The following is a 24,242-nucleotide window of genomic DNA, read 5'->3' as shown; positions in this document are numbered from 1 at the left end:
TTCACACGCCATACAATTCATTCACCCATTTGAAGTGTACGATTCAATCTTTTCTTTTACGATCTTCATGGAGTTGTACAACCATCACCACAAACAGTTTTAAACCACTTTCATCACCCAAGTGAGAAGCCCCACTCTCATACCCTTTGGCTATTACCTCTCCCCACCCCCAACCCATATTCCTCCAGCTGCTGGCAACCACTAAACAACTTCCTGTCATGGGGGTTTGCTGATTCTGGACACTTCGCATAAACGGGGTCCTATTCTATGTGGTCTTTTGTGATTAGCTTTTTCACTTAGCACCCTGCACGTATTAGTGCTCAGGCCCTTTCTGTGGCTGAATAATAGTCATTGTAAGGCTAGACCACATTGTGGGTTTTCCATTCATCAGTTGATGGACATTTGGGTTGTCGCTGCCTTTTCGCTGTTCCGAAGAATGCTGTTGTGATCGTCCGTGTTCAGATTTTTGTGTGAACGTACGTTTTCGGGTCTCGTGGGTGTATACCTAGGAGTGGAACTGCTGGGTCAAATAGTAACTCTGTGATGAGCAACATAATGTTTTTGAAAAGAAGACAATTATCTTTATGGCTTTGCGTCTTGGGTGTCTAATTAGAGTCAGACTAAGTTCCTGGAGGGCAGGGCCCTAACGCTGCCCTGGTGATTATACTGCCCACTCCTTAGCTCTGCCTGTTCATTTCATTATTAAAATTTATTTATTATTTATTATTTTAAAATATATGTTTTTATTGATTTCAGAGATGAAGGGAGAGGGGGAGAGATAGAAACATTGATGAGAGTGAATCATTGATTGGCTGCCTCCTACACACCCCCTACTGGGGATCAAGCCCACACCTGGACATGTGCCTTACTGGGAATCAAACAGTGACCTCCTGGTTCATAGGTGGATGCTCAACCGCTGAGCCACACCAGCCAGGCTGGCTGTGCATTTTGAATGGCTGTTGCTGCTAACTGTGCCTGCATAATCCGGTTGTTTGGAAGAGGGGCAAAGGCAGTAATGCAGAGGGAGAGTGTAAGCCAGCAAAGGGAGAAGACAAGGGCGTAACTGTCAAGTCAGAGGGGAAGGCAGAGGTGGAGGAGTGGGGAGGAGGGGCTGGTAGGAGTGTAAGACCAAGCTTACATCAATGCCAAGGCCATCACAGCTGTATGGGGAGGACACAGGTAGCCCGGACGCAGCCAGGTAAGCAGGCACAGCTGGAGAGCCTTTCACCTGGCCCAGGTAGCCTGCCCTGGGCAGCTGATGATGAAGGAGGGCACTCATGTGAGTTTGGGGTGTCAGTTGCAGAGCAGAAGACTCTAGAATCACCTTCTGGAGGAGGGGGGTCTTCCCTCCCCCACTGGGAGCTCTGGTCATTAGGATGGTTTTCTGGAGTCTGTGCCTGTCTCCCAGTTATCAGACAGGAGAGGCGGCCTGCATCTCCTTGTGGACAAGATGGGTGGCATTCGGCTCTCAGGGAGGAGAGGGCAAGGTCACCTGGCCAGGAAAAGCGCTGTCCCGAGAGGGTAGGGAAGGAGACCTTTCAAAACACCAAGCGGAATGGGACTTGCATCTTCGAGGAAGCCCCGGGAGAGGTGCAGAGATGGCACCTGGGGGCGTGTGGCCTGAAGGTAAAGGGCCAGCTGTGCGGTGGGTGACCGCCATCCAGGGGGTGGCTGTGGCCATGGCACCCATTGCAGGGCTGTTCTGGAATTCCCCCTGGCCTGGCGTGCAGCCTGGCTCTCTGCTGGTCGGCCTCCACAGGCCCCGGAGCAGGCCTTCCTGTTCCTTTGCCCCAAAGGCTGAGAGCACGGGCTGCCCGCTGGGCCGGTCCTTCTCACGGTGGGGTGGCCAGCTCCTGCTGGGAGGCCCAGGGGCCCTGTCTGAGGATGTGTTTTCCTAACGAGTGATTGCACGTTTGTGCAGAAATGAGGGTGGGGGGGACTGGATGGAGCTCGGGGCCGTGGGACTGATGGAGGGAGCTAAAGGCCTCACCCCAGTCCAGGCCGCCGCCTGGCACAGCCCCCCTCCCACGGAGTGTCCGGTGCATTTATACAGTGTCCTCCCTGCAGGGTGGAAATCCCAACCAAGATGCGCGTGGAACGGTGGGCCATCAACTTCAGTGAATTGATTCGAGACCCCAAGGGGCGCCAGAGCTTCCAGTACTTTCTCAAGAAAGAATTCAGTGGTGGGTCTTTGATTAAAAAAAAAAAAAAGATTTAACATTTAGAAGCACTCCTGTCGTGTCTAGCACAGGGTTCCCCAGGGGCCTCACGGTTGGGGGGGAATTTCATTTGCTCACATGAATATTATTCACATTTTCAAGCTCCCCCTCCCTGCTGGCTGCCCCATTCCTTACCCTGATCCTGGGGTCACCAGCTCCTGTGGCGCCTGGCGCTCCGTGCAGCTCCCAGGGCAAATCCGACGAGGAGGGAGGTGGAAAGCAAGCTTTCTCTTGTTGTTCCCCCTGCAGCTCAGCTTCTCCACCCTGGCTGCCCATTCCAGTCACCTGGGGATAGTTTAGACTGCTCGCCTGGGTCCCATCCCAGAGGTTCCTTTTTAATTGATTTGGGGTGGAATTTCCCAAGGTTTGAAAACTCCCCAGGTGATTCTAATATGTGGCCATAATGGATAGCCGCTCTCCAGCGCCGCTTCCATCCGGGGCTTAGGAGGGTGCGGATTTTAATGGCATGGGTGGGGCCACATTCTAGATCGATCCCATCTCTGGATGTCTCACATGGTAGACACTTGCAACTTCTTACATATACAGCACTGAGAAACCCCTGGGGAGTCATAGGTCAGGGCAGGGCCAATTTCACTAGGCTGAGCATTCCACTGGCTTCCATGCTTATACTGAAATATTTACTTTTATAAAAAATATATTTTATTGATTTTTTTTAGAGGGGGGGGGAGAGAGAGAGAGAGAGAGAGAGAGAGAGAGAGAGAGAGAGAGAGAGAGAGAAACATTGATCCAATGCCTCCTGCATGCCCTCTACTGGGGATGGAGCCGGAAACCCGGGGATGTGCCCTGACCAGGAATCGAACCAGCAACCTTTCTCATGGGAGGACGCCCAACCGAGCCACACCGCCAGGGCTGAAATATTTACTTTTATGGGGTTCATTTACTTCCTTACAAAGCCCCCAGCTCTGGGGAACACCACATTATAGCCTCATCATTCAGCTGCGTATTCCCCAAGGCCCACCTGTCTGTGGGGTTGTTCCTGAAAGTACCCTCGAGGGACATGCCATTAGCCGGTTTGATGCAACACATTACACTATAATATGGATTCTTGAAAATCCTTCTCTCAGATCCAGCCTAATTGCCATGCTATAGGAAAACCCACTGTCGATGGTTGGGGAAGGGGAGTGCTTTTAGCACCAGACAGAAGCATCTGGCCAATGAGTGGAAAGGGTGCCATCTAGTGGCAAAGTCACAAACCACACCCCAAGTCTCTCCCACCTACGCATTACTTAGTAATAAAATCTGTGGAAAGGATTTCCCTGCATTATCAAAATAGCGCTATTGGTGATCTCCTCATGACATTCCGGAGGCTTCAGGAATGAACAGGGCAGGTGAATCATCAGTTTTCTAATTTAATTAAAAAATCATTAAGCCCTAACTGGTTTGGCTCAGTGGATAGAGCGTTGGCCTGCTGACTGAAGGATCCCAGGTTCGATTCCGGTCAAGGGCATGTACGTTGGTTGTGGACACATCCCCAGTAGGGGGTGTGCAGGAGGCAGCTGATGGATGTTTCTCATCGATGTTTGTAACTCTCTATCCCTCTCCCTTCCTCTCTGTAAAAAAATCAATAAAATATATTAAAATAATCATCTTTATAAAAAAATCATAAAATTGAGATATACTTTACATGCCATAAATTCACATACCATATAATTCACATGCCATGACCCACATACCCTTTTAAAGGGTATTATTCAGTGGTTTTAGTTTATTCACAAAGTTGTGCATCATTTACCACTATACAATTCTAGAACACTCTCACCACTCTCACCACCATTAGAAATTTCCTGGTCTTCTCCCTTCCTCCGTCCGCACGTCCTCCCTGCCCCCAGCCCTAGGCAACCACTAATCTGCTTTCCATCGTCGCGGATTTGCCTCCTTTGGACGTTTCACGTACACGGAATCATAAAGCAGGTGTCCTTTTGTCTTCTTTCACTTAGCACAGTGTTTTCAAGGTTCATCCACGTGGTAGCACATTTCCATGCCTCATTCCTTTTCACGACTGAATAATATTCCATTGTGTGGACACACCACATTTTTGTAGACGGGGCCCTATCGCAGAGCAATGCATGTGTGGCCTTGTTCACACATTTGCTACCCCTAACTTCCAGGACAGAGAGCACGGCAGCCTCTGGGGGCTGACGTGAGCTGAGCTTGTGTCCTTGGGGGCAGAGCAGTGGTCACAGGAGACATGCACAGCTGGACATGGCGACGTCCCTCGAGCTCCTGCCAAAGACACGTGTGCAGCAGACACAGGCTAACGGGTCGGCGTGGCTGCTCGTTGTTTTGCCCGGCCCACAGGCACCGCACAGCTGGGGAACTGAATCTATCCTGGCTGACCCGCTTCTCCTCTGTTCTTCCCCCTGCTGGTTTCCTGTCTGGCTTTTGTCTCCCTGTGCAGGAGAGAATCTGGGCTTCTGGGAAGCCTGCGAGGATCTGAAGTACGGAGATCAGTCCAAGGTCAAGGAGAAAGCGGAGGAGATTTACAAGTGAGGATTAGCCACCTTGTTGGAGAGGCCTCTCCCCCACCCCCGTCATCGCACACCCCTGGTGTCAGCCAGCTCAACCCTGCACCTGCCATGCTATAAATAGCTCACTGCCACTGCGGAAGGATCCCCCTGATCCTGGGGGAAGGTGCTTCCTTAGGAGTTAAAGAAGCAAGCTGCCCTGAATGACAGCGCTCTGTCTAAACCCCCTTAGGCCTCCTGAGAGGTGTGCTCGTGCCTGCGTGCATGAGAGAGAGAGAGAGAGAGAGAGAGAGAGAGAGAGAGAAGGAGAGAGAGAGAGAGAGAGAGAGAGGAAGAGAGAGAGAGAGAGAGAGAGAGAGAGAAGAGAGAGAGAGAGAGAGAATAGGTGAGGTGGGGAAACCTATTCCTCAGGCCATCTTAGGGAAGTGAGGCCCATGCGGGGAAGGGAGTGTCCGGGACTGTGAGCCCAGCTTGGGATACAGCTGTGGGCACAACACTTATGTTGCAGTTACCGGCTCTACCCCCACTCGCTGAGTGTAGCAACAAGTCTGTCCCTCCGAGGGCCTGCCTCTCCTCCGAATTGGCAACCTGTTCAAATGCTTCCTGTCTCCTAAAAAGGGACCCTTCCAACCCGGACACCTGAGTCATGTCAGTCTCTCCTGCTCAAGCAGCTGCGAACTTAAAAAAAATAATAAATAAAAATATATCTTATCTAATAATAGACAAATATGCAAATTGACCGCACCTTCGCTACACCTAAGCCACGCCCACTAGCCAAGCCACGCCCACCAACCAATCAGGACGAGTATGCAAATTGCCCCAACAAAGATGGCAGCTAATTTGCATATCAAGACAGTGTCGAAAGAAGCCAAGAGCTGCAAAGGGGAGTAAAGCTTCGAAGAAGCAAGCAAGCCAGGGGGGCGGGGGGAGGAGAAGGGAGGAGCGAAGTCAGGGCCATAGGCGAAGGGAAACGAAGGCGGGCTGGAGGAGAAGGTGGGGCCGGTGGCAAGGGCGGAGCGGAGGCGGGGCCAGGGCCGAAGGGAAACGCAGGCGGGCTGGAGGAGAAGGCGGGGCCGGCGACAAGGGCGGGGCGGAGGCGGGGCGGGGGGCGGAGGGAAACGCGGGCGGGCTGGAGGAGAAGGCGGGGCTGGTGACAAGGGCGGAGCGGAGGCGGGGCGGAGGCAGGGCCAAAGGGAAACGCAGGCGGGCTGGAGGAGAAGGTGAGGCGGGGGACAAGGGCGGAGCGGAGGCGGGGCCGGGGGCTGAAGGGAAACTCGGGTGGGCTGGAGGAGAAGGCGGGGCTGGTGACAAGGGCGGGGCGGAGGCGGGGCCGGGGGTGAAGGGAAACGCGGGTGGGCTGGAGGAGAAGGCGAGACAGGCGGCAAGGGCGGGGCGGAGGCGGGGCCGGGGGCGAAGGGAAACGCTGGCGGGCTGGAGGAGAAGGCGGGGCGGGCGGCAAGGGAGGAACAGAGGCGGGGTAGAGTGCAGCAGGAAATCCCATTGCAGGAATTTTCCTGCAACGGGAAAGCTAGTTTAATTATATTAAAAAATCATATATTTTTATTGACTTCAGAGAGGAAGGGAGAGGGAGAGAGAGATAGAAACATCAATGATGAGAGAGAATCATTGATCGGCTGCCTCCTGCACGTGCCCTGATTGGAAATCGAACTGTGACTTTCCTGGTTGATAGGTCGTCGCTCAGCTACTGAGCCACACCAGCCAGGCAGCTGTGACCGTTTTATTAACCGGCTTGGTTTAGCTCCTTTTTGCTAACATTTCCCTCCCCGCCCCAGGCTATTCCTGGCCCCAGGGGCGAGGCGGTGGATCAACATCGATGGCAAAACCATGGACATCACGGTCAAGGGGCTGAGGCACCCGCACCGCTACGTGCTGGACGCTGCGCAAACCCACATTTACATGCTCATGAAGAAGGTTGGTCTTTGCTGATGATGCTGGGGGTGGGGTGGGGGTGGGGCAGGTGCCTGGAGAGTTCTTTGGATACGGGGAAAGGGACACAGCATGTGGGTACAGTTTTGCGGGTGTTGTCTCCCTAAAAGCTGTCTCTTCCATCCGTGCCCTGGGCTGGAACCCCCTTGTGCCCCCAAGCTGGCTGGCTGGGAGGACCCCCGTGGATGCTGTAGATGCCATGCGGTTCCACTGGGCCTCTCGCTCTGCAGTAATGCCTTTGTCATGATAGTGTTGCTCTGAGAGCTTCTATTGACTGAGGGTTTACAAGACGCAGCCGCTCAGCAAAGCATGGAACTTTGTATCAAAGACAGCCCACGAGGTGGGGATGGCTTCTCCGGAGTCTAGGAGTTTGCTCGGGCGGGGGCGGGGGGGGGATCTCCCCAGAGGTGGAGCCCAGATTCAAGCTGCGCCCCTCAAAGCCGAAGGCTGAGCCCGCCCTCCCTCCCTCCCTCCTGTGGATGGCGGGAGTCCTGGTGGCCCAGCCCAGAGCAGATGTCCCACAGGGAGGGTTTTGTGTGTGTGTGATGGTGGCAAAACCCTGTGAGAAGTCAGACAGCCTTCTGGGTTATTAATGAAAAGTGAATGTGGGACTCTGCAGGACAGTGTTTAAAAAAGAAACGGGAACCTGAGAGAAAATCAATCCCTTAAACATTTCCTTTTCCTTTCCTTTCGTTGATATGAAAGTTACATAGTATCTATTACTGTTTTATTTTTTTAAAAATTTAAAAGTTAGTATTTTTGTTCTTTTAAATGTTATTTTTCAATTATTGTTTATATTCAATATTATTTTGTATTAGTTTCAGGTGTAATGGTTAGATAATAATGTACTTTACGCAGTGTTCCCCCGATATTTCCAGTGCCCACCCGGCACCATACATAGTTATTGCAATGTTATTTCCATCACTTTCTTAAGAGATTAGAATTTGGGGCTCAGGCGTAGCCTTCGGGGAGTTGTCTAGTATGGCTGCTACCCGGTGCCACCCCCCACGAGACTTCCTTCAGTTGCTTCCATTTCTCACTCGGCAATTATTCCTTCAATTATCCCTTCGATGGCGAAGTATCTCTAGAAACTTCGTTACATGATGTAGGTTTGTGTGAATATCATTTTCTATTAGTTTCACTTATTATATTTCTTTTACGTTGCCTTTTGTGTTTATTGCATTAGAAAGAATGGTTTTACTTTGCTTTGAAAATATGTCACAATTTAAATATCTTACCAAGCCAGATGAGCCATTTTTTACCATTCATTTTTCATTAGCGGGCTTTTTCTGTGCCTTCCTTATAAGAAGACTTACAGCAGGATTTCTTTAATAATGGTCTTCCTTAGTGTATTTTAAAATACACTTTCTTAAAAAAATACATTTTGATTCTTAAAAAAAAAAACACACCAAAAAAACTTTTAGGGAGACAGCCAGGGAGGCCAGCACTAGCCAGAACAAACCAGAGTCGTGGGTAACTTCATAATGACATATACTGGGGTGGGCAAGTGTAGACTTACAGCTGTGAGTACTCAAAACACAGTTAATGAAGCTATTGCAATAATCATAACCTGCATGCCGTTCTCCATACGAACAACTGTGAGCCACCCCTCAGTCCTTGGAATGGCGCTCCTTCAATAAATAGCAAGAATCCTCGATCCCTGGTGGCCGCCGTGGGCTTTGCCCCGTATTTGCTGTGCCTAGACTGGCTTGGAGTGTGCTTGGAAGTAGCAAGCATTCATGAAGCGACGGCTCTGAACCTGTCTAGGGTCTCAGGAGCTGTCTACACGGGAGGCGTCTGAGCCCGGGTCTTTGATTTTCTCTTGCCCTCATACCACACTCAGGGCAGAAAGGGGAGGTTAGTGGGCTTCGACGTGGCTCCCCGCGCATGCTGCTCATCTGCATTGGAAGAAGGTATTGGGGGCGCAGGTTGGCTACAGGTGTCCTCTCGTCTCAAGCTTGCTTCGCTGAAGAACTGGGACGTGGGTTTTGGGTGGGGGCTACAGACTCCGATGACTGAACTTCAAGGGCAGTCGAATCAGCTGGAGGCTTGTGAAGACTCAGATCGTCCCACCCCCCAGAGTTTCTGGTTCAGGAGGTGCATGTCTGGGGATGTGCATGTCTAGCATGTTGCCAGGTGAACACAGGGCTGCTGGTTGGGACCACCCTGGAGATCCGTTGCTTTGGACACACATGGACATAAATGCCTTTCACGCAAGGAGACACATTCTCTTAACCTCGCTATCTAATTGCCGAGGGAGGGCTTGAAAACGGCAAGCGTGTTCATTTGATTTGACACGTTCCCTCTCGTAATTACTGTTTTTCTCTCGTTCCCACTAGGATTCCTATGCTCGCTATTTGAAATCTCCCATCTATAAGGAAATGCTGGCCAAGGCGATTGAACCTCAGGAAACCACCAAGAGAAGGCAAGTGGAAGGCCTGTGCCTGCCGGATGCCTGCTGTTTTTGTTTACAGACAATCGAGGGTCTCTTCCAGCCCAGTGGCCATGGTTGAGAGATGTGTGTTTGGTGGAAATACTGGGGACTGGGAAGTATTTCTCAAGGTATGATTGCCTCATTGGCCTCAGGATGCCCTGAAATCATCCTAGCAAGATTTCCTTCATCATTACGGCCAATGAGCTGTTTTCCTCTTGTGCTGGTTTGCAAGAGTCTTATTAGACTTATAGTTACACTTATCACAAATAGAAGCAACTCATTGGTGTTTTTTAAATCAAAACATTTTTATTTATTTTTTTGTAACGCATTGGTTTTGTTTTTAAATCTATATATATAAAACCCTAAACAACCAGTCAACCGTTTGACCGGTTGCTATGATGCGCACTGACCACCAGGGGGCAGATGCTCAACGCAGAAGCTGCTCCCTAGTGGTCAGTGCACTCCCACAGCGGGAGCGCTGCTCAGCTGACCAACGGGCCCCAGAAGCCTGGCTCACAGCTGGTGAGCACAGCTGTGGTGGCGGGTGCAATGGGGCTGGGATGAGCCCGAGTGGCTCAGCGCCTGGCCTGGGTAGGGCTCCTCCCCGGCTGCCTGCTGCTTCGTGCACTACTACATCCCTCGGGGGATGTCGGACTGCCGGTGCGGGGATTGGGCCGAAACCAGCAGCCCGACATCCCCCAAGGGGTCCCAGATTGTGAGAGGGAGCAGGCCAGGCTGAGGGACCCCATCGGTGCATGAATCCGTGCACTGGGCCTCAAGTATATATACTATATATAATTGATTTCAGTGAGGAAGGGTCTGTTAGTCAGCGCCTTCCCCTGCCCCTTCCTCACTGGGGATGTAGGTCATCTCATCTGGCAGAGCCCTGGCACGAAGCATGAAATCGTGTTCTGAGGGGGCAGTTTGAGCTCTCCTTTTGGCAAAAAGAAACCTCTATGGTAGCAATTTTTGACCTTTGTCATCTCATGGCACACATAAACTAATTACTAAAATTCTGCAGCACACCAAAAAATACATTTTTTGCCAATTTGACAAAAAAGTTATAATTTTGATTGATTTACAAAAAAAAAAATAAATAGTAGTAATCACCTACCCTTTTTGCTCCAAAATTACTTAAAAAAAATCAGGTGTCTCTACTTGTACATACGGATTTGTGGTACCAAGAATTAACCAGTCAGATGCAACTTGATTATGCGATGTGACCAATAAGATGCAACTCTGTGCCTGGCCGGTGTGGCTCAGTGGTTGAGCATAGACCTATGAACCAGGAGGTCACGGTTCGATTCCTGGTCAGGGCACATGCCCGGGTTTGGGGCGTGCAGGAGGCAGCCAATCAATGACTTTCTCTCATCATTGAGGCTTCTCTCTCTCCCTCTCCATTCCTCTCTGAAATCAATACACACACACACACACACACACACACACACACACACACACATACATATGTGTGTGTGTGTGTATATATATATATATATATATATATATATATATATATATATATATAAATGTAACTCTGTTATATGACCTATATATTTATGGTTTAAGACAGGGCATTCACACCGGACAGCTATTGCTGTGTTGGCTGTCATCATTTTTTTATTTGACACTCTTAGGGAGAAGAGGTCAGTGCCCCTGACTAGATAGGCAGGTATTGCATGTTTTAAACATTCTTGCAGCACACCGGTTGAAAATCTCTGATCGATGGGGATTGAAGATTCAAAATAGTAACCAAAGACGCGGGACTTTGGCGGAGGTGTTCCTAGCGCCGATGCGTGACCTGTCCCGGCGGCGTTAGTCAATGTCCCCGCTTGCCAGCTCAGCCCACGCTGGGCTCCTATCCAGCATCTCCAGTCAATTCAAAAGAACGGTGGTTGGACCGGAGCCTTTATCAAAGGAGCTTAAAAAAAAACCCAACTCGGTTTCATTCTCGAGGATAATGGCGCTGTTATGAAAAGGAGAGAAAGGAGGTCTCTGTGGTGCCATTCTTCTCGGTTACCCGGGGAAGGAAGGGAGTTCAGGGTCCCTGGGGATTTGAAAGCGTCTCCTTTAAGCCACAAGAAAGGGCCATAATCGCTCCACAAGTCCTGCCAGGAAGTAGTGGGGAAGGAAGGGGAGTCTCGCCCTGCTCTCTCCAGAAGCTCTGTGAGCCGGGCAGACGGAGGAATCAGCGAGGATCTTCTCCTGGGCACCGGGTGCCGGGAGGGCTGCCTTGGCATCAGGCCGCAGGTGCGGCGCGGCGCGAGGCGCTGGTGTTGGAGCCGGGCGATGCTGTTACTGCTGCTGTGGGCGGGAATACGCGTGGGAATGCTTTTGTGACATTGAAGCTCCGCCTGTAACTGTGTGGGGTTATGGCGAGTGTGAGTTTGTTCCATGATGTGCAGGTATAAAGCTATGTATAAAACTTCATTTTTCTAGAACAAGTTACATCGAGCTCTCTGCCTTCCCTTGGCAGGGCTGGGGGGAGATCTAGTATTAGGCATGCCTCGCTGTGGGGGAGCCCTCCTCCTCCCTAGGGTAGATAGAGTTCTACAGGCTCCTGTAGTCCAGAAATTTGGGGATGTCCTGGGTTTTAAATCTCCCTTTGCTGCTAAATGTTTGTCTCCAAGCCTGTGGGTGGCGTAGAGGCTCCCTCTCCCCCATATGAGTCAGACCCCTGGAGCGCTGTCCTGGCTTCTTCCAAGGCCACATCAAGAGAGTTTGGTCCCAGGAATCCACGTTTAACCTCCGTGGAAGGTTCTGACTCCCTGGGTGCATGTGCATGAGGCCAACAGCTCCCCAACCCTCTTCAGGCCCCTTTCCCCTTTCTCGGCCCACTGACCTCTTAACCAGCCCAGCTCTTCTCCTTCCCAGAACCTTGGCTTTGCTCCAACTCTCCCTTGAGGCAGGAACCCAAACCCTCCTCGCTCCCTCCTTCAGGAAGAGCCTGCAGGAAGTTAGGATGACAGGTTGACTTTGAAAGATTGTAGGTGTGTCTAATCATCGCCATCCAAGCAGGCTCCCTGGTGCCTCGTCTAAAATCGGATGGCAGTTGGGACTCACTCTGGTCCCATGCTCCAAGGGAAGAGAAAAGGGCTGAGGTTGGACACACCTCTGAGAGCCCCACCTGAAGTTCACCAGGAGCATGAGGGAACAAGTCCAGCTCTGGCCTCCCAGCCCCACCTCCAAACCGGGTGTTGAGAGGCCATGGTTGGGCAAGCCTTGTGGCTTTCTGCTAACCACCAGCGCCGTCCCTCCTTCCAGCTCCAGCCTCCCATTTATGCGGCGTCACCTGCGCTCCAGCCCGAGCCCCGTCATCCTGAGGCAGCTGGAGGAGGAAGCCAAAGCTCGGGAAGCAGCCAACACGGTGGACATCACCCAGGTCATGAGCAAGCTGGACCGTAGGAGCCAACTCAAAAGAGAGCTGCCTCCTAAATAAATCTGCCATTGCCGGGGGTGGCGGGGGCAGGCACTTGGGAGAGGCAAGCAAAGGCAGGGTCAGAGTCTAGAAGAGTCCATCCCCGATCAGTGGGAAAATGAATCACTCCTCTGACCTCCTTCATGGTGGGCTTCCCAATACCATGGCAACGTGAGCTTAGCTCTTCACCCCAACGACCAAGGGGCAGTGGGCGGGGGGAGGTCCCCTGACTCAGTTGCTGTGTGACCACCTATCTCACAGCGGGGTCCTGGTAGTGAGAATCAGAGAGAAAACAGGCGGATTTGTGTTCCATCATTTGCTTTGAAAAATTAAAGAGAAGACCTCTCTGCCCCTTACTCAGCCCAGGCATAGTTCTGTCAGGCACATTTGTTTCAATAGCTCGGTGAAGCGCCTCATCCCGTCTTATCTCTCCAACTTAGACGTTGCTTCTAAAGCAGTTGGAGATCCCGCCAAGAGACTAGTTGCAGGTTTTCCCTATAGATAGATGCACGTCACTGCACGCCTCTGTTACACCTGCCTGGAAAGGCCCTGCTAAGACGTGTCTCTTGAGCTTGTTCTTAGTCACAATTACTAAGGGTGGGTGGGCCAGAGACAAGAAAATATCAGTGGAGTGCTTAGGACAATGCCTGGCATGTAATAAGTGCTCCGTAAAGGCTAGCTGCTGATATTATCTGCACAACAATTATGATCATCACCATCACCCTCGTTACTATCATCCCTACCATCACCAGCATCCTCACCGTCACCAGCATCCTCATCCTCACCGCCATCAGCAGCACTACCATTATGATCATCCTCACCATCACTATCATCACCCCATCATCATCATCATCACCATCCTCCTCACCATCCCTAGTAGCTTCATGGTCTTAGAGTAAGCTGGTGCTTTCTTATACCTGCCAGTGTTGTCCAATACAGTGATTCGTTATTTTTTAATATGTAGGGCATTTCCCGAGGTATACCTAAACCATCTTACTTCTCTTCTCTCTCAAAGTCTTGCAGGGTAGCCCTCCCAGCTCTCTAGGGACCATTAGGACATGTCCAAGGGGAGGAGATTAGGGCGTTGGTTCCTGTCCTCTGCCTGCAGCTCCTGCGAGAGGACTGGCTAGCAATAGTGTAGTGACTGGTCCGTCCTTTGGTCCTGAGTTCCATGGCTGAAGTAAAGGTCCAAATGAGAAGGACTGTGCGGGGCTGAGGATGAGAGGAGGTGCTCACCCATGTGGATGTTCCTTCATGGGGTCAACTTTGCTCATTGGCTTTTGGGGACGGCGAGGAAAGGGCGAGTGAGAAGGGACTAGAGGGGGTGACGGCGCACACTGCCTGCTCAGCCTGAATGCAGCCCTCTCCTCACCTGCCTGCTCCCAGGAAGTAGGAGTTCAGGTGGCACAGGTCTCATTAGAATTCTCACTCAGTTTCTAGACGGAAAACGAATCGCTCCTCTTGCGCCATCTGCTTTGCCTTTCATTTCGATCCTGTGATTGTGTCCTCATGTCAACACACCTGCCCATTTCATGCTCCCCCCCCCCCACTTCTCCTGGTTCCCTTGCACAATAAAACAGCAGCACAAACCAAGCCAAGCTCACCGTCACTGCGTCTCTGTCGTGTCTCATTTCTTCGCCATGTGCCTTGCATGCCACTGCTTTGCTGCTTCACACCAATGGTGGGTGTGGCATGGGCTGGAAGGGCTGGGTCTCCAAGTGTAAGCCCAAGGCCTCTGGGGGAGGAGCGGCCAAGGTCATCGTGACGGCTGTGGCGGGGGGGGGGGGGGGGAGAGGTTGGGAGGGGGTAGGAAAGGCATCCTGCTTAGAGTGTCCAGGGCCAATTGGGCTCATGGCTATTGGCCCAGAAGGAAGGACCTTCTCAGGCCAGGTGAGTGAAGTAGGACAGTGGCCACCTTCCTTACCTGTACTGTGCTTCATCCTGGAAAAGAGGAGGAGTTGGGGAAGGAGTGAGGTGGGGGAGAGGGCACAGAATTGGGGGTGGGTGGGAGTATAGGGAGGGGCTCCTCCTGTCATAAGCTGTGTGATCTTGGTCAAGTTGCGTCATCTCCATGAGCTTCAGTGTTTTTATCTGTAAAGTGGGGATTATAACAGGAGTTTATCACTAATTCTGAGGAAGTAGGAGTCAAGTGAATGGATGGGGGAGAGGAGTGGGGAGGGGGGTGTCCTCAGTCAGTCAGCTGAAGGCAGAGGAGCACTTTGGTGTCTTTATTTCTCCTAACAAAGCTTACTTCGTGGGTTTGGTGTTTTAGTTCACTCTCAGGACCCCATGTCCTAGCCAAACCCCACAGGCAATGGGATGGCAATCCGCATCAGCGCGTCCTCAGGTCCTTGCAGGAGGGGACACAGCCAACCCTGGCCCATGACCCTGGGAAGGGAAGAGAGGTGACAGAGAGGAGCTCCCTGAACTTGCCGATTTTAATTTTCCAGCTCAGGCAGGCTCTCTCAGGGTCCTTTGGCTGAAGCACGCCTGACCCCGCCCTCCCGCCCCGGTGCTACCAGACACGGGGGTCTCGGTGGCCCAGGGAGGTTGAGCCACTTCTCCAATGAGTAACCTCCCGCCCGTATTGCCTGCCTCCTTCTCCCGGCTTGTCAGGTCCCACACGCAGTCTTTCCTCCCAACCACTTGCTCTGCCCGCAGGAGGCACGGGGAGGTGCTGGGTCCAGGCCATCCATCCCCCAGGCGTGTCTGTGGACACAGGTAGGGGTTCAGGTCAGTGTGGGTGGTCTCAGGCCTGGAAGAGTCAGCCAGGCACCAGCTGGGGCCTCTCCTGCCATCTCTGTCACTCTATTAAAATGTTCCCGATGCCTCCAGCCCTGAGGTTGGGAACCAAGAATAGAGAAGGGATGACGGCGTGTGGCAGGTACTGAGCATTTCTCACTGGGGGACTGGACCTGAGGGGGGGTTGGAAATTCACCTGGCCTCACCCCAGCATCCCAGGCCTGGAGGAGGACCCGTCTGTGCCTTGGGATGCAGGGCCCAAGTCTGGGGACCAGGGCTTGGGACAGGGCTTGGCAGAAGGCCTGTGTCTGCGCCATCGTCACAGGTGGCTTTGGGCGCCCTTTCCAGACCTGTGCTTTGGGCACGGGCAGGGGCCGAGTTATCAGAGGGCAGCCCCTGGGCCCATGACCAGCCACCCAACTCACTCTGAGCTCTCTCTCCTTCCCCGCAGCCTGGCCAGCCCGCTGCGCCCAGCCCCCACCTGGCCGTGTACACGGGGACTTGCGTGCCCCCCTCTCCTTCCAGCCCCTTCTCCTCCTCCTGCCGCTCCCCCAGGAAGCCCTTCCCCTCGCCAGGCCGCTTCATGCGGAGGCCCAGCAGCACCGTCTGCCCCTCGCCCATTACGCTGGCCTTGGAAGGCTCGGAGCAGAAGGGCGAGGCCGGTGGACCCGGTGCTGGCCAAGGACCCTCCAACGCAGACACCGGCGAGGCCTCCGCCGACTGCCCCTGGCCCCGGCCCCCGCCCAGGGCCCCTCTCAAGGCCCGCATGGCTCTGTCCTTCAGCAGTTTTCTGAGACGAGGCTGTTTGGCCTCCCCCGTCTTTGCCAGGCTCTCGCCCAAGTGCCCCCCTGTGTCCCATGGGAAGGTGCAGCCCCTAGGGGATGTGGGTCAGCAGCTGCCACGGCTGAAATCCAGGAGAGTGACAAAGTAAGAACCCGTGGGGGTGGGTGCTGTGTGTGTGTATGCACGTGTGTGGGTATGTGAGCAGATGTCTGTCGGTACACATGTGCATAAGTGTGCATATTTCTGTGGGCGTGCACATACGTGCATGGGTGCACATGTCTGTGGGCATGCACATGCGTATATATTTCATGCTCCTCCCCCCACTTCTCCTGGTTCCCTTGCACAATAAAACAGCAGCACAAACCAAGCCAAGCTCACCGCCACTGCGTCTCTGTCGTGTCTCATTTCTTCGCCATGTGCCTTGCATGCCACTGCTTTGCTGCTTCACACCAATGGTGGGTGTGGCATGGGCTGGAAGGGCTGGGTCTCCAAGTGTAAGCCCCAGGCCTCTGGGGGAGGAGCGGCCAAGGTCATCGTGACGGCGGTGTGTGGGGGGGAAAGAGGTTTGGAGGGGGTAGGAAAGGCATCCTGCTTAGAGTGTCCAGGGCCAATTGGGCTCATGGCTATTGGCCCAGAAGGAAGGACCTTCTCAGGCCAGGTGAGTGAGCGTGTGCATGCGTGCATATATGTGCATATGTCTCTATGTGTGCATGTGTACACATATGTCTCTGGGTGTGCATGTCTACTGATTCTTTCCATTTGGTGTTCCCCCTGCACTCCCCATACTTGCTTTCCTCTTGCGTCTGAAGCTTTTTTCAGATCAAAATGGATGTGCCTGTGGAGAGTGGAACCTACCTGATGGACTCGGAGGACACGGGGCCAGGGGCCTCGGGTGACCAGGCCATCAAGAAGGAGGTCATCTGCCCCTGGGAGAGCCTGGCCTAGGGCACAGCTGGCTGAGTCGGGGCCTGGGACCAAGCAGGTGCTCCGGGCAGACTCTGCTGGATGAGGCAACGGGACGCTCTCGAACCGAAGTGCATTAAGATCATACTTGGGGGCCGAGAGACGAGATGACGTGGATTTGGGGGAAGCGTGCTTTGTCAGGGCTCCACTGGCCAATTCCCTCCCACCCTCTGACCTTCCCTCCTTCGGCATGTGGATAAAATGGCTTTACTTGCTGCCTTAAAACCGATAAAAGGTTAACTTGTAAGAGTCTCTTGGATTGAAATGTGTGTGTGTGTCTGGTGTTCTTAGTTATGTATGAGCTACCAACTGGCTTGTGCGTGATGCTTTAGCAATGGAGCTCGCCAGGGAGATGCCCTAGGGTGTGGCACCACCCAGGCAGGGGGCCGGGGAAAGGCACCCTTCTAGAAGGCCAGGTGTGCTGCTCAGATCCAGCAAGAAGCAGATGCCAAGGTGGGCACGGGCAGGGGCACGGGCTCTGCTGGGGAAACACCTGGGAAGAATGACGAGTAGGAGCTGCAGAAGCGGTGCGGGCCTCCGGACCATGGTGCTGGGCTGACCTCTGGGGAGGGAGGAGTGGGCAGGGAGAGTCTCTGAAGGGAGCCCAGTCCCAAGAAAGTTTTGGCCAGGCTGTTGGGGTGTCCCTCAGCCAAAGCCACTGTCAGAGGTGACCTGCGTCTTGTCCTCTGCATTAGCGCCCTCACCAGGCAAGGCCATTGGCTGGGAGCACCTGTGGGAAGCCTGAGCAGGAGATCTGAGCGCACACTGTCGTGCCTGCTGTACCCATCCAGTGGGCGCCTCTGCAGGGCCGGGCCTCGGTGTGCCCCTCCCAACCCTTCTCCAGACATTTATGCAACAGGTCTTTATTGAGCCCCTGCCATGTGCCAGGCACTGTGCTAGGCCCCGGGGCTGCGGCAGTGACTCCTTGCTGCATGGAATTCATCTAGAGCAGTGGCTCTCCACCAGGGGACAACGTTGGCCCCAGGGGACACTGAGCCGTGCCTGGAGACAGTCTCGGTTGTCAGGACTGGCTGGGGAAGCTACCTGCATCGAGTGGGTAGAGGCCAGGGATGCTGCTGAACACCCTACTGTGCGCAGGACGGCCCCTATCCCTCCACAACAAAGGTTACCTGGTCCGATATCAGTGCCCCTGCCGAGAACCCTGAAATAAATGATAGGCTACGCCCTGCGATGCTGACCAGGTGCCTCGTGTCATTTGTTTCTGCCCAAAGCCCTGCAGCATCGCCCGAGGGGTCCTGCTGGGATCCGACTTGGATTGGACGGTGGGTTGAGATGAAGGGTTACAGGGTGAGTAAAACGTTTCCCGAAGGATGCATGGGAAGTCATCAGGAGAAAAATAAATTCAAGGGGTTTGCCCAGCCACTCATTATGCCCTCCCCTTTCATCCTCCGCTCTATCGGAATTCAATTAGTAGATAAGGGCCCCACATTTGCTTTTCACCCCAGACAACTTACCTCACTTAGCCCATAAATACTGGGGCTGCTGAGTCACCCGTCTGCGCACTTTTAAGGATGAATGGCGGGTAGGTGCGTGGCCAAAGCCTGGGCTCGCCGGCCCTGTGGGAAACACAGCTTCCACACGGAAAGAGCTTTGAGGTTTAGATTCTACAGAATCCACTCCCGTGGGCTCACAAAAGGTCACTCACCTTGGGGTCAGGAGCCTTTTCCTCCCAGAATAAGTGAAATAGGCCAGGTCCCCCTTGGAAGGTGAGGGGCCAGCAAACGTGATGGCTTTCTTTGCAAAGCTGCTCTGAAATGAGATCGAAGGAACGCAATCCATCCTCTTCATCGACTGGCAACAGTGTCCGGAAAGAAGGAGAAGCTCAACCCACTCCTATGCTGCCAGGATCCTAAAGAGGAACCGAGCCCACGTGGATCTCAGTAGCGATGACCAGAGCCTGAAAGAGTCACCGGTTGGGTCAGCCGAGGCCCAGGCTGAAGTGCAGTGACAAAGAGACCCCAGAGGGAAGGAAGTTCAAACACGAAGGAGTTTCTGTCTCTGTCACTTAATTGTCCAAAGGCCAGGAGCATCGGGGCGAGTGGAGTCCCCCTGAGCATATTTTTCCATTGATTTTTTATTTTATTTTTTTTAGAGGGAGAGTGGAAGAGAGAGGGAAAGACAGAGAGAAACATCGATGTATGAGAAACACATTGATTGGTTGCCTCCTGTACGAGCCCAGACCAGGGCCCAGGCTGGGGAGGAGCCTGCAACCAAGGTATGTGCCCTTGGCCGGAATCGAACCTGGGACCCTTAGGTCCCTAGGCCGATGCTCTATCCACTGAGCCAAACCGGCTAGGGCGGGACTGGTATTTTTTTAATCTCGTTTCTCCACACGTGTATGGGCAGGCACCCGGGGCCACACGTTACACCCAGGCAAGTGTGTGCTTGGAGTATGTGTATGGGGTGTCTGAGAAAGCCCCCTAGCCACTGGTCTGATGATTCTCCTTTGGGGAACCTGGAAAGGTCCCCGTGTCCAGGACACACCCAGTCCAGTCACGTCAGAGTCTCTGGAGGTGGATAGAGGACCAGGATTTTTTTTTTTTAAATAGCCTTTCCCACGGCCTGGGCTACTCCCGCCCACGTGGTGAGCACCTCATTGGAACCTCGGCAAGCGCTTGGTGACGACTGATGTGTTCTCAGCCTTCGGGGCCACCGCAGAAATGGAGACAGAAAACAGCCTGTTTTCATACCCCATCACGTCGGTCAGAGTGTCAGGGATGTGCTCACGTTCCTTCCGGTGAAAACCTGCCAGCAGAACAGTGTCCCCAGGAGCCCTAGGCGGCTGCAGGAGGGGACACTGGGTGGCCCTCTTGAGGCTGTGACGTCATTGAGCCCGAGAGGAGACAGTGCTGTCCCGTGCGTGCGTCAGCTGCCAGGAAAGAGAAGAAGAAGGATTTTTAAGAGTCTGTACTGGCCAAGGACTCCGAGGTCCCTGGGTGCCCAGAAGGTGAGCTGGGGATAGGGAGGGGACATGGGACTGCTGTTCACCTCGGCCTCAGACACCCAGCCCTCCGCTCTGGGCACCGTCTCCTCCTCGAGCTTCACCAGAAGGGGGAGTGCGAGGCTCACGGATCCCCAAAGGGAGGTGGCTGGGATCGCCCCTTAAAATGCAGAGCCTGTGCTGGAGAAGAAGGAAGAGGGTCTTAGAGACAGATGCTTTGCTGTGTTGGGGGTGGGGTGGGGTGGGGGCATTGGCAGCCGTGGGAGGGACTGTGAGCATTGTCCTCAGCCCAGAGCCCCTGAAGCTGGCCGAGGTGGGGACCTTGGGAGAGAGAAGCCTCTCGCTGGGTCTCAGGCTCCTGGCAATGACCTTGGCTGGGGGGGGCCCTGCAGGGTCCTCCTGGCTGCTGTGCCCATGGGGCTGAGGGGCCGATGCTCTCTGTTCCTCATGGCTGTGGGTGAGGGTGGGACTCTCTGCAGAAAAAACTCCTGCGGAAAAAAAACTCCTTCCTTGCCTGTGGACTGCAGCCAATAGAACTCCTCCCTTTAGGGTCCTCTCTTTGGGTCAAGCTCTGACACCTAGGCCTGGAAACAGATTAAACTTCATCCTTCACTCCTCAACTGGAGGGATTTGCCAGCTCCTTGTTGAGCAGGTGAGGCTGGGGGGCTGGGGCACCCAGAGGGCCCACAGTGGGGTGACATATAACGGTAATAAATGGTGCTGATGGGAGGGACCTGTGTATGGCCCTGTGACGGACCGAGGGAGGGGCAGCTCATTTTCTTCTCGGGAAGTAGCAAGGGGGTGCTCGAAGGCCCCTGTGAGTAGGAGGAGCATCTCAGGGGCAGCTGGGTTGGGTTTAGGTGCTGGTGTGTCAGCATCTGCCACGTCCAAGGAGGGGAGGGAGTCTGCCCACGTGCATGGAGGTGTGTGAGCATGCCTGCGTGTGTGCACACGTGTCTATGCAGGCACCCAGGGCCACACGTTATACCCTGACATGTGTGTGCATGGAGTATGTGTATGGGGTGTCTGAGAAAGTCTTGTTGGTCCCAGACCGTGGCTGTGTGTGTTGAGGAGCGTGTGGTAGGGAGGACCAGAACCCTAGGAAATCAATCTCAGCATACTTACCTTCCATGAAACGCAAAAGAACAGGGTGAGGTGTTATCCGGAAGGCACAGCATGAAGACGGCGTCCACCTCTGTAAGGAGCCGACAGCAAACATCTGGGATTCAGTTCCTGGAGGCCCAGGGGACAAGGTCAAAGCAAACGTATCTCCGCCCGCAGGGAAGCATGGCTACCCATTTTGAGAGCACCACGAGGCTCACTCCCAGGAGGGCCCACACGCCAGGAGGGCCCACATGCCTGGCCGAGTCATTAGCTTCTGCTGTGGATGCTGTTAATTAGGGGTTAGGCAGACCCAGAGTACAGCGCTCTCGGCGTTCCCGGCAGAGTCCCCAGCCCTGGTCCTTCTCTGTGCGACTCCTCCATGCCCCCCCATTCTTCTTTGGCTTCGAGGCAAAGAGACATTGAAGCATCGTAGTAACGTGGCACTCCTGGGGTTTTCAGCCAAGTTTCTGGACGGCCGGAGTGCAGGCCCTTGTCGCTGTGTCATGCTCATTGGATTTTATGTTGGGGCTTATTACTCTCATCTCAATGCAGTTCCACGATGGGAAGTTCTAAAGGGCGGGAGGCCTGTCTGCAGCCTCATCTTTGTACAGAACCTGAGATAAGCACCACACCCAGCTCGGGGTTTGGGGTTTTGAAGATGCAACGTCAGTGAAGATAAAAATCTCCTGATGATACAGCTACATCACTCTGTAAATGGAGGTTGATGTTTTGCGCTGGTGGCCCTTTCATTATTTCACTTTTACATCTCTCATGAATCTCCAGTGTTTGTTTTTTTGAAACAGGATGAAAAGTCAATGACTTCAGAGTAGTTATTGATCTGAAATTTCTAGTGTCTTTTAAAAAATTCTTTCTGGTATTTTTTTTTTTTTTTCTGAAATACTAGTCATAACCAATTAGGATGGCCCCTAAATCTAGTGACGGAAATCCTCTAGGACAGAGGTTCTCAACCTTTCCAATGCCGCGACCCTTTAATACAGTTCCTCATGTTGTGGTGACCCCCAACCATAAAATTATTTTCGTTGCTACTTAATAACTGTAATTTTGCTACTGTTAATGAATCGTAATGTAAATATCTGTGTTTTCCGATGGTCTTAGGCGACCCTGCTAGTGGTTCTCAACCTGTGGGTCGTGACCCACAGGTTGAGAACTGCTGCTGTAGAGCCTAAGACCATCGGAAAACATGAGGAACTGTATTAAAGGGTCGCCTCATTAGAAAGGTTGAGAACCACTGCTCTAGGAGGATAGAACAGACAGAAATACACTGAGGAACCCTAGCCAGTTTGGCTCAGTAGATAGAGTGTCGGCCTGCGGACTGAAGGGTCCTGGGTTCGATTCCAGTCAAAGGCACGTACCTCACTTGCAGGCGTCTCCCCAGCCTGGGCCCTGGTTGGGGCTCATGCAGGAGGCAACCAATCTCTCTTTCACTCTCTCTAAAAAATTAATGGAAAAATATACCCAGTGAGGATTTAAAAAGAAAGAAAGAAAGAAACACACAGAGGAAAGAAGACCATATGAAGATGAGGGCACAGATTGGAGCGATGCTGCTACAAGCCAAGGAATGCTGAGAAGTCCCGGGGCTACCAGGAGCTAAAAGAGGCAGAAAGGAGCCTCCACTAGAACTTTCAGGGGGAGCGTGGCCTTACTGACACCTTGATTTTGGACTTCTGGCCTCTGGGACAGCGAGAGAATCCATTTCTATTGTTTTAGTGTGTGGCACTTCGTTACAGCAGCCACAGGAAACTCATACATTACGCTTGTATCATGGTTTGAATATGATGTTGTTTCCAATTTTTCATGAAAACAAACAATGTTGTATTGAACATCCTGGTATATTCTTCTGTGTGCATCTCTACAAGTACCTCCCCAGGACAGAAACAAAGAAGAGGGGTTGCTGGGTTAAAAAGTGTGCACATTTCAAAGACCAGTCCACCTGCCGAATTATTGCCTTGTGAGACGTCTAGGTTTCTGACAGCGAGAATGTATGAGGGCAACCTCTCCTTACACACATCCAGAACTGATACTGACAATGTCACATCGTCCATACGGATATTTACTCAGTGAGACCACCTGGGGTCAAGCACGTTCTTCTAGAAGCCAGCAGGGCATGAGCCAAGTATGCCAGGGCTCCTGTGCCCTTGCACAGTCCTAAGCCTGGGAGGACAGGACGGGGGGGGGGGGTGATCATAGAGACCGGGGGGCCTGTATCTCCCTGCCTGTCTCCTGTGGGGCACCCCAGCCTGTTTGGTGCCACCATCAGCAGTGGTCCCAGTGCACAGCTTCACAGGAAGTGAGGGAAACTTTATTATGATCTCAGTTACAACACAACACAATTCAATACACTTATTTGTGTTGTTTCAATATATGATTTATCCCCCCAAGAGATGGTGACATCCCCGGGATTGGGTACGATGTCAATCATCTTTGCATGGATGCAAAGGATACAGAAGAGCCTGGGTACTGCAGGGGAGAGAAATGAGGAACTGTTTTCAGCTTCCTTGTTGGATTCTGCCCTTGAGGTTGCTGGTGCCCCCACGTCTTCCCCAGCAATGCAGTCTTTCTCCGGAAACATAATGTGATCCACTCCCCGCTTCCCTATATCAGGCCTCAGGATGTCAGCTACAGGGTGACCCCAGAAAACAACTCAGATCCCTCAGGCGCATCCTGGATCCTCACTGTGGGGTGTCCCACCCCAGAGAGGCTGGCTCCAGGGTTGCCAACATAGAAGAGGCAGGTTCTGCAGATGTCTGCTTAAAATTCATGTTGCCATAGCAGCGTGGCATTAGGCCACGGGTGATCCGGCTGCACAGAGCTTTGATCTCGGGGAAGTCAGGGTTTCTTTTGCTCTTGAGCTGGTTCTGAGGGGCCACTGCCTTGGGGTCAAGCTTTGGCTTTGCTCCTGGGCCTGGGGATTGAACCAGAAGTGGAAAGCTGATGACAGGAAGACAGAGAAGGAGATCCTCAGAAGTCGGCTAAGCCCTGAGACTGAGATTCTAATCTGGGGGAGTTGGCTTGGCACCCTCAGGGCAAAAGATCTGGGTCTGGAGAAAGAGCCATCAGCGGGGTCTGTAATGAGGGCTGTGTCTGCTCTGCTTGACTTGAGAGGAAAGAGCAGGTGAGTGGGTTTGTGTGTGATGTTAGTAGCAGAGCTAAGGAGGAGAGCGGTTTG

The 24,242-nt window shown here is 53.0% G+C and overlaps 1 protein-coding gene across 2 annotated transcripts in view; it reads left to right on the top strand.

Annotated features, from left to right (window-relative positions):
- RGS9 (regulator of G protein signaling 9) overlaps positions 1-16,971 on the top strand; it is a 50,416-nt gene extending 33,445 nt beyond the window's left edge. For both annotated transcript variants that reach the window (XM_008149397.3, XM_008149396.3), the window contains exons 13-19: positions 2,068-2,183; positions 4,639-4,726; positions 6,499-6,637; positions 8,992-9,077; positions 12,348-12,465; positions 15,695-16,170; positions 16,836-16,971. In XM_008149397.3, coding sequence (XP_008147619.1) covers positions 2,068-2,183; positions 4,639-4,726; positions 6,499-6,637; positions 8,992-9,077; positions 12,348-12,465; positions 15,695-16,170; positions 16,836-16,971 — 1,159 coding nt within the window. The remainder of the gene's footprint in view (positions 1-2,067; positions 2,184-4,638; positions 4,727-6,498; positions 6,638-8,991; positions 9,078-12,347; positions 12,466-15,694; positions 16,171-16,835) is intronic.
- Positions 16,972-24,242: the final 7,271 nt, after the last annotated feature.

This window comes from Eptesicus fuscus, chromosome 20 (genome assembly GCF_027574615.1).
Source record: "Eptesicus fuscus isolate TK198812 chromosome 20, DD_ASM_mEF_20220401, whole genome shotgun sequence".
Taxonomy (NCBI): Eukaryota; Metazoa; Chordata; class Mammalia; order Chiroptera; family Vespertilionidae; genus Eptesicus; species Eptesicus fuscus.
Note: the sequence above shows the minus strand (reverse complement) of the source record. Positions and strands in the feature narration are given on the sequence as shown.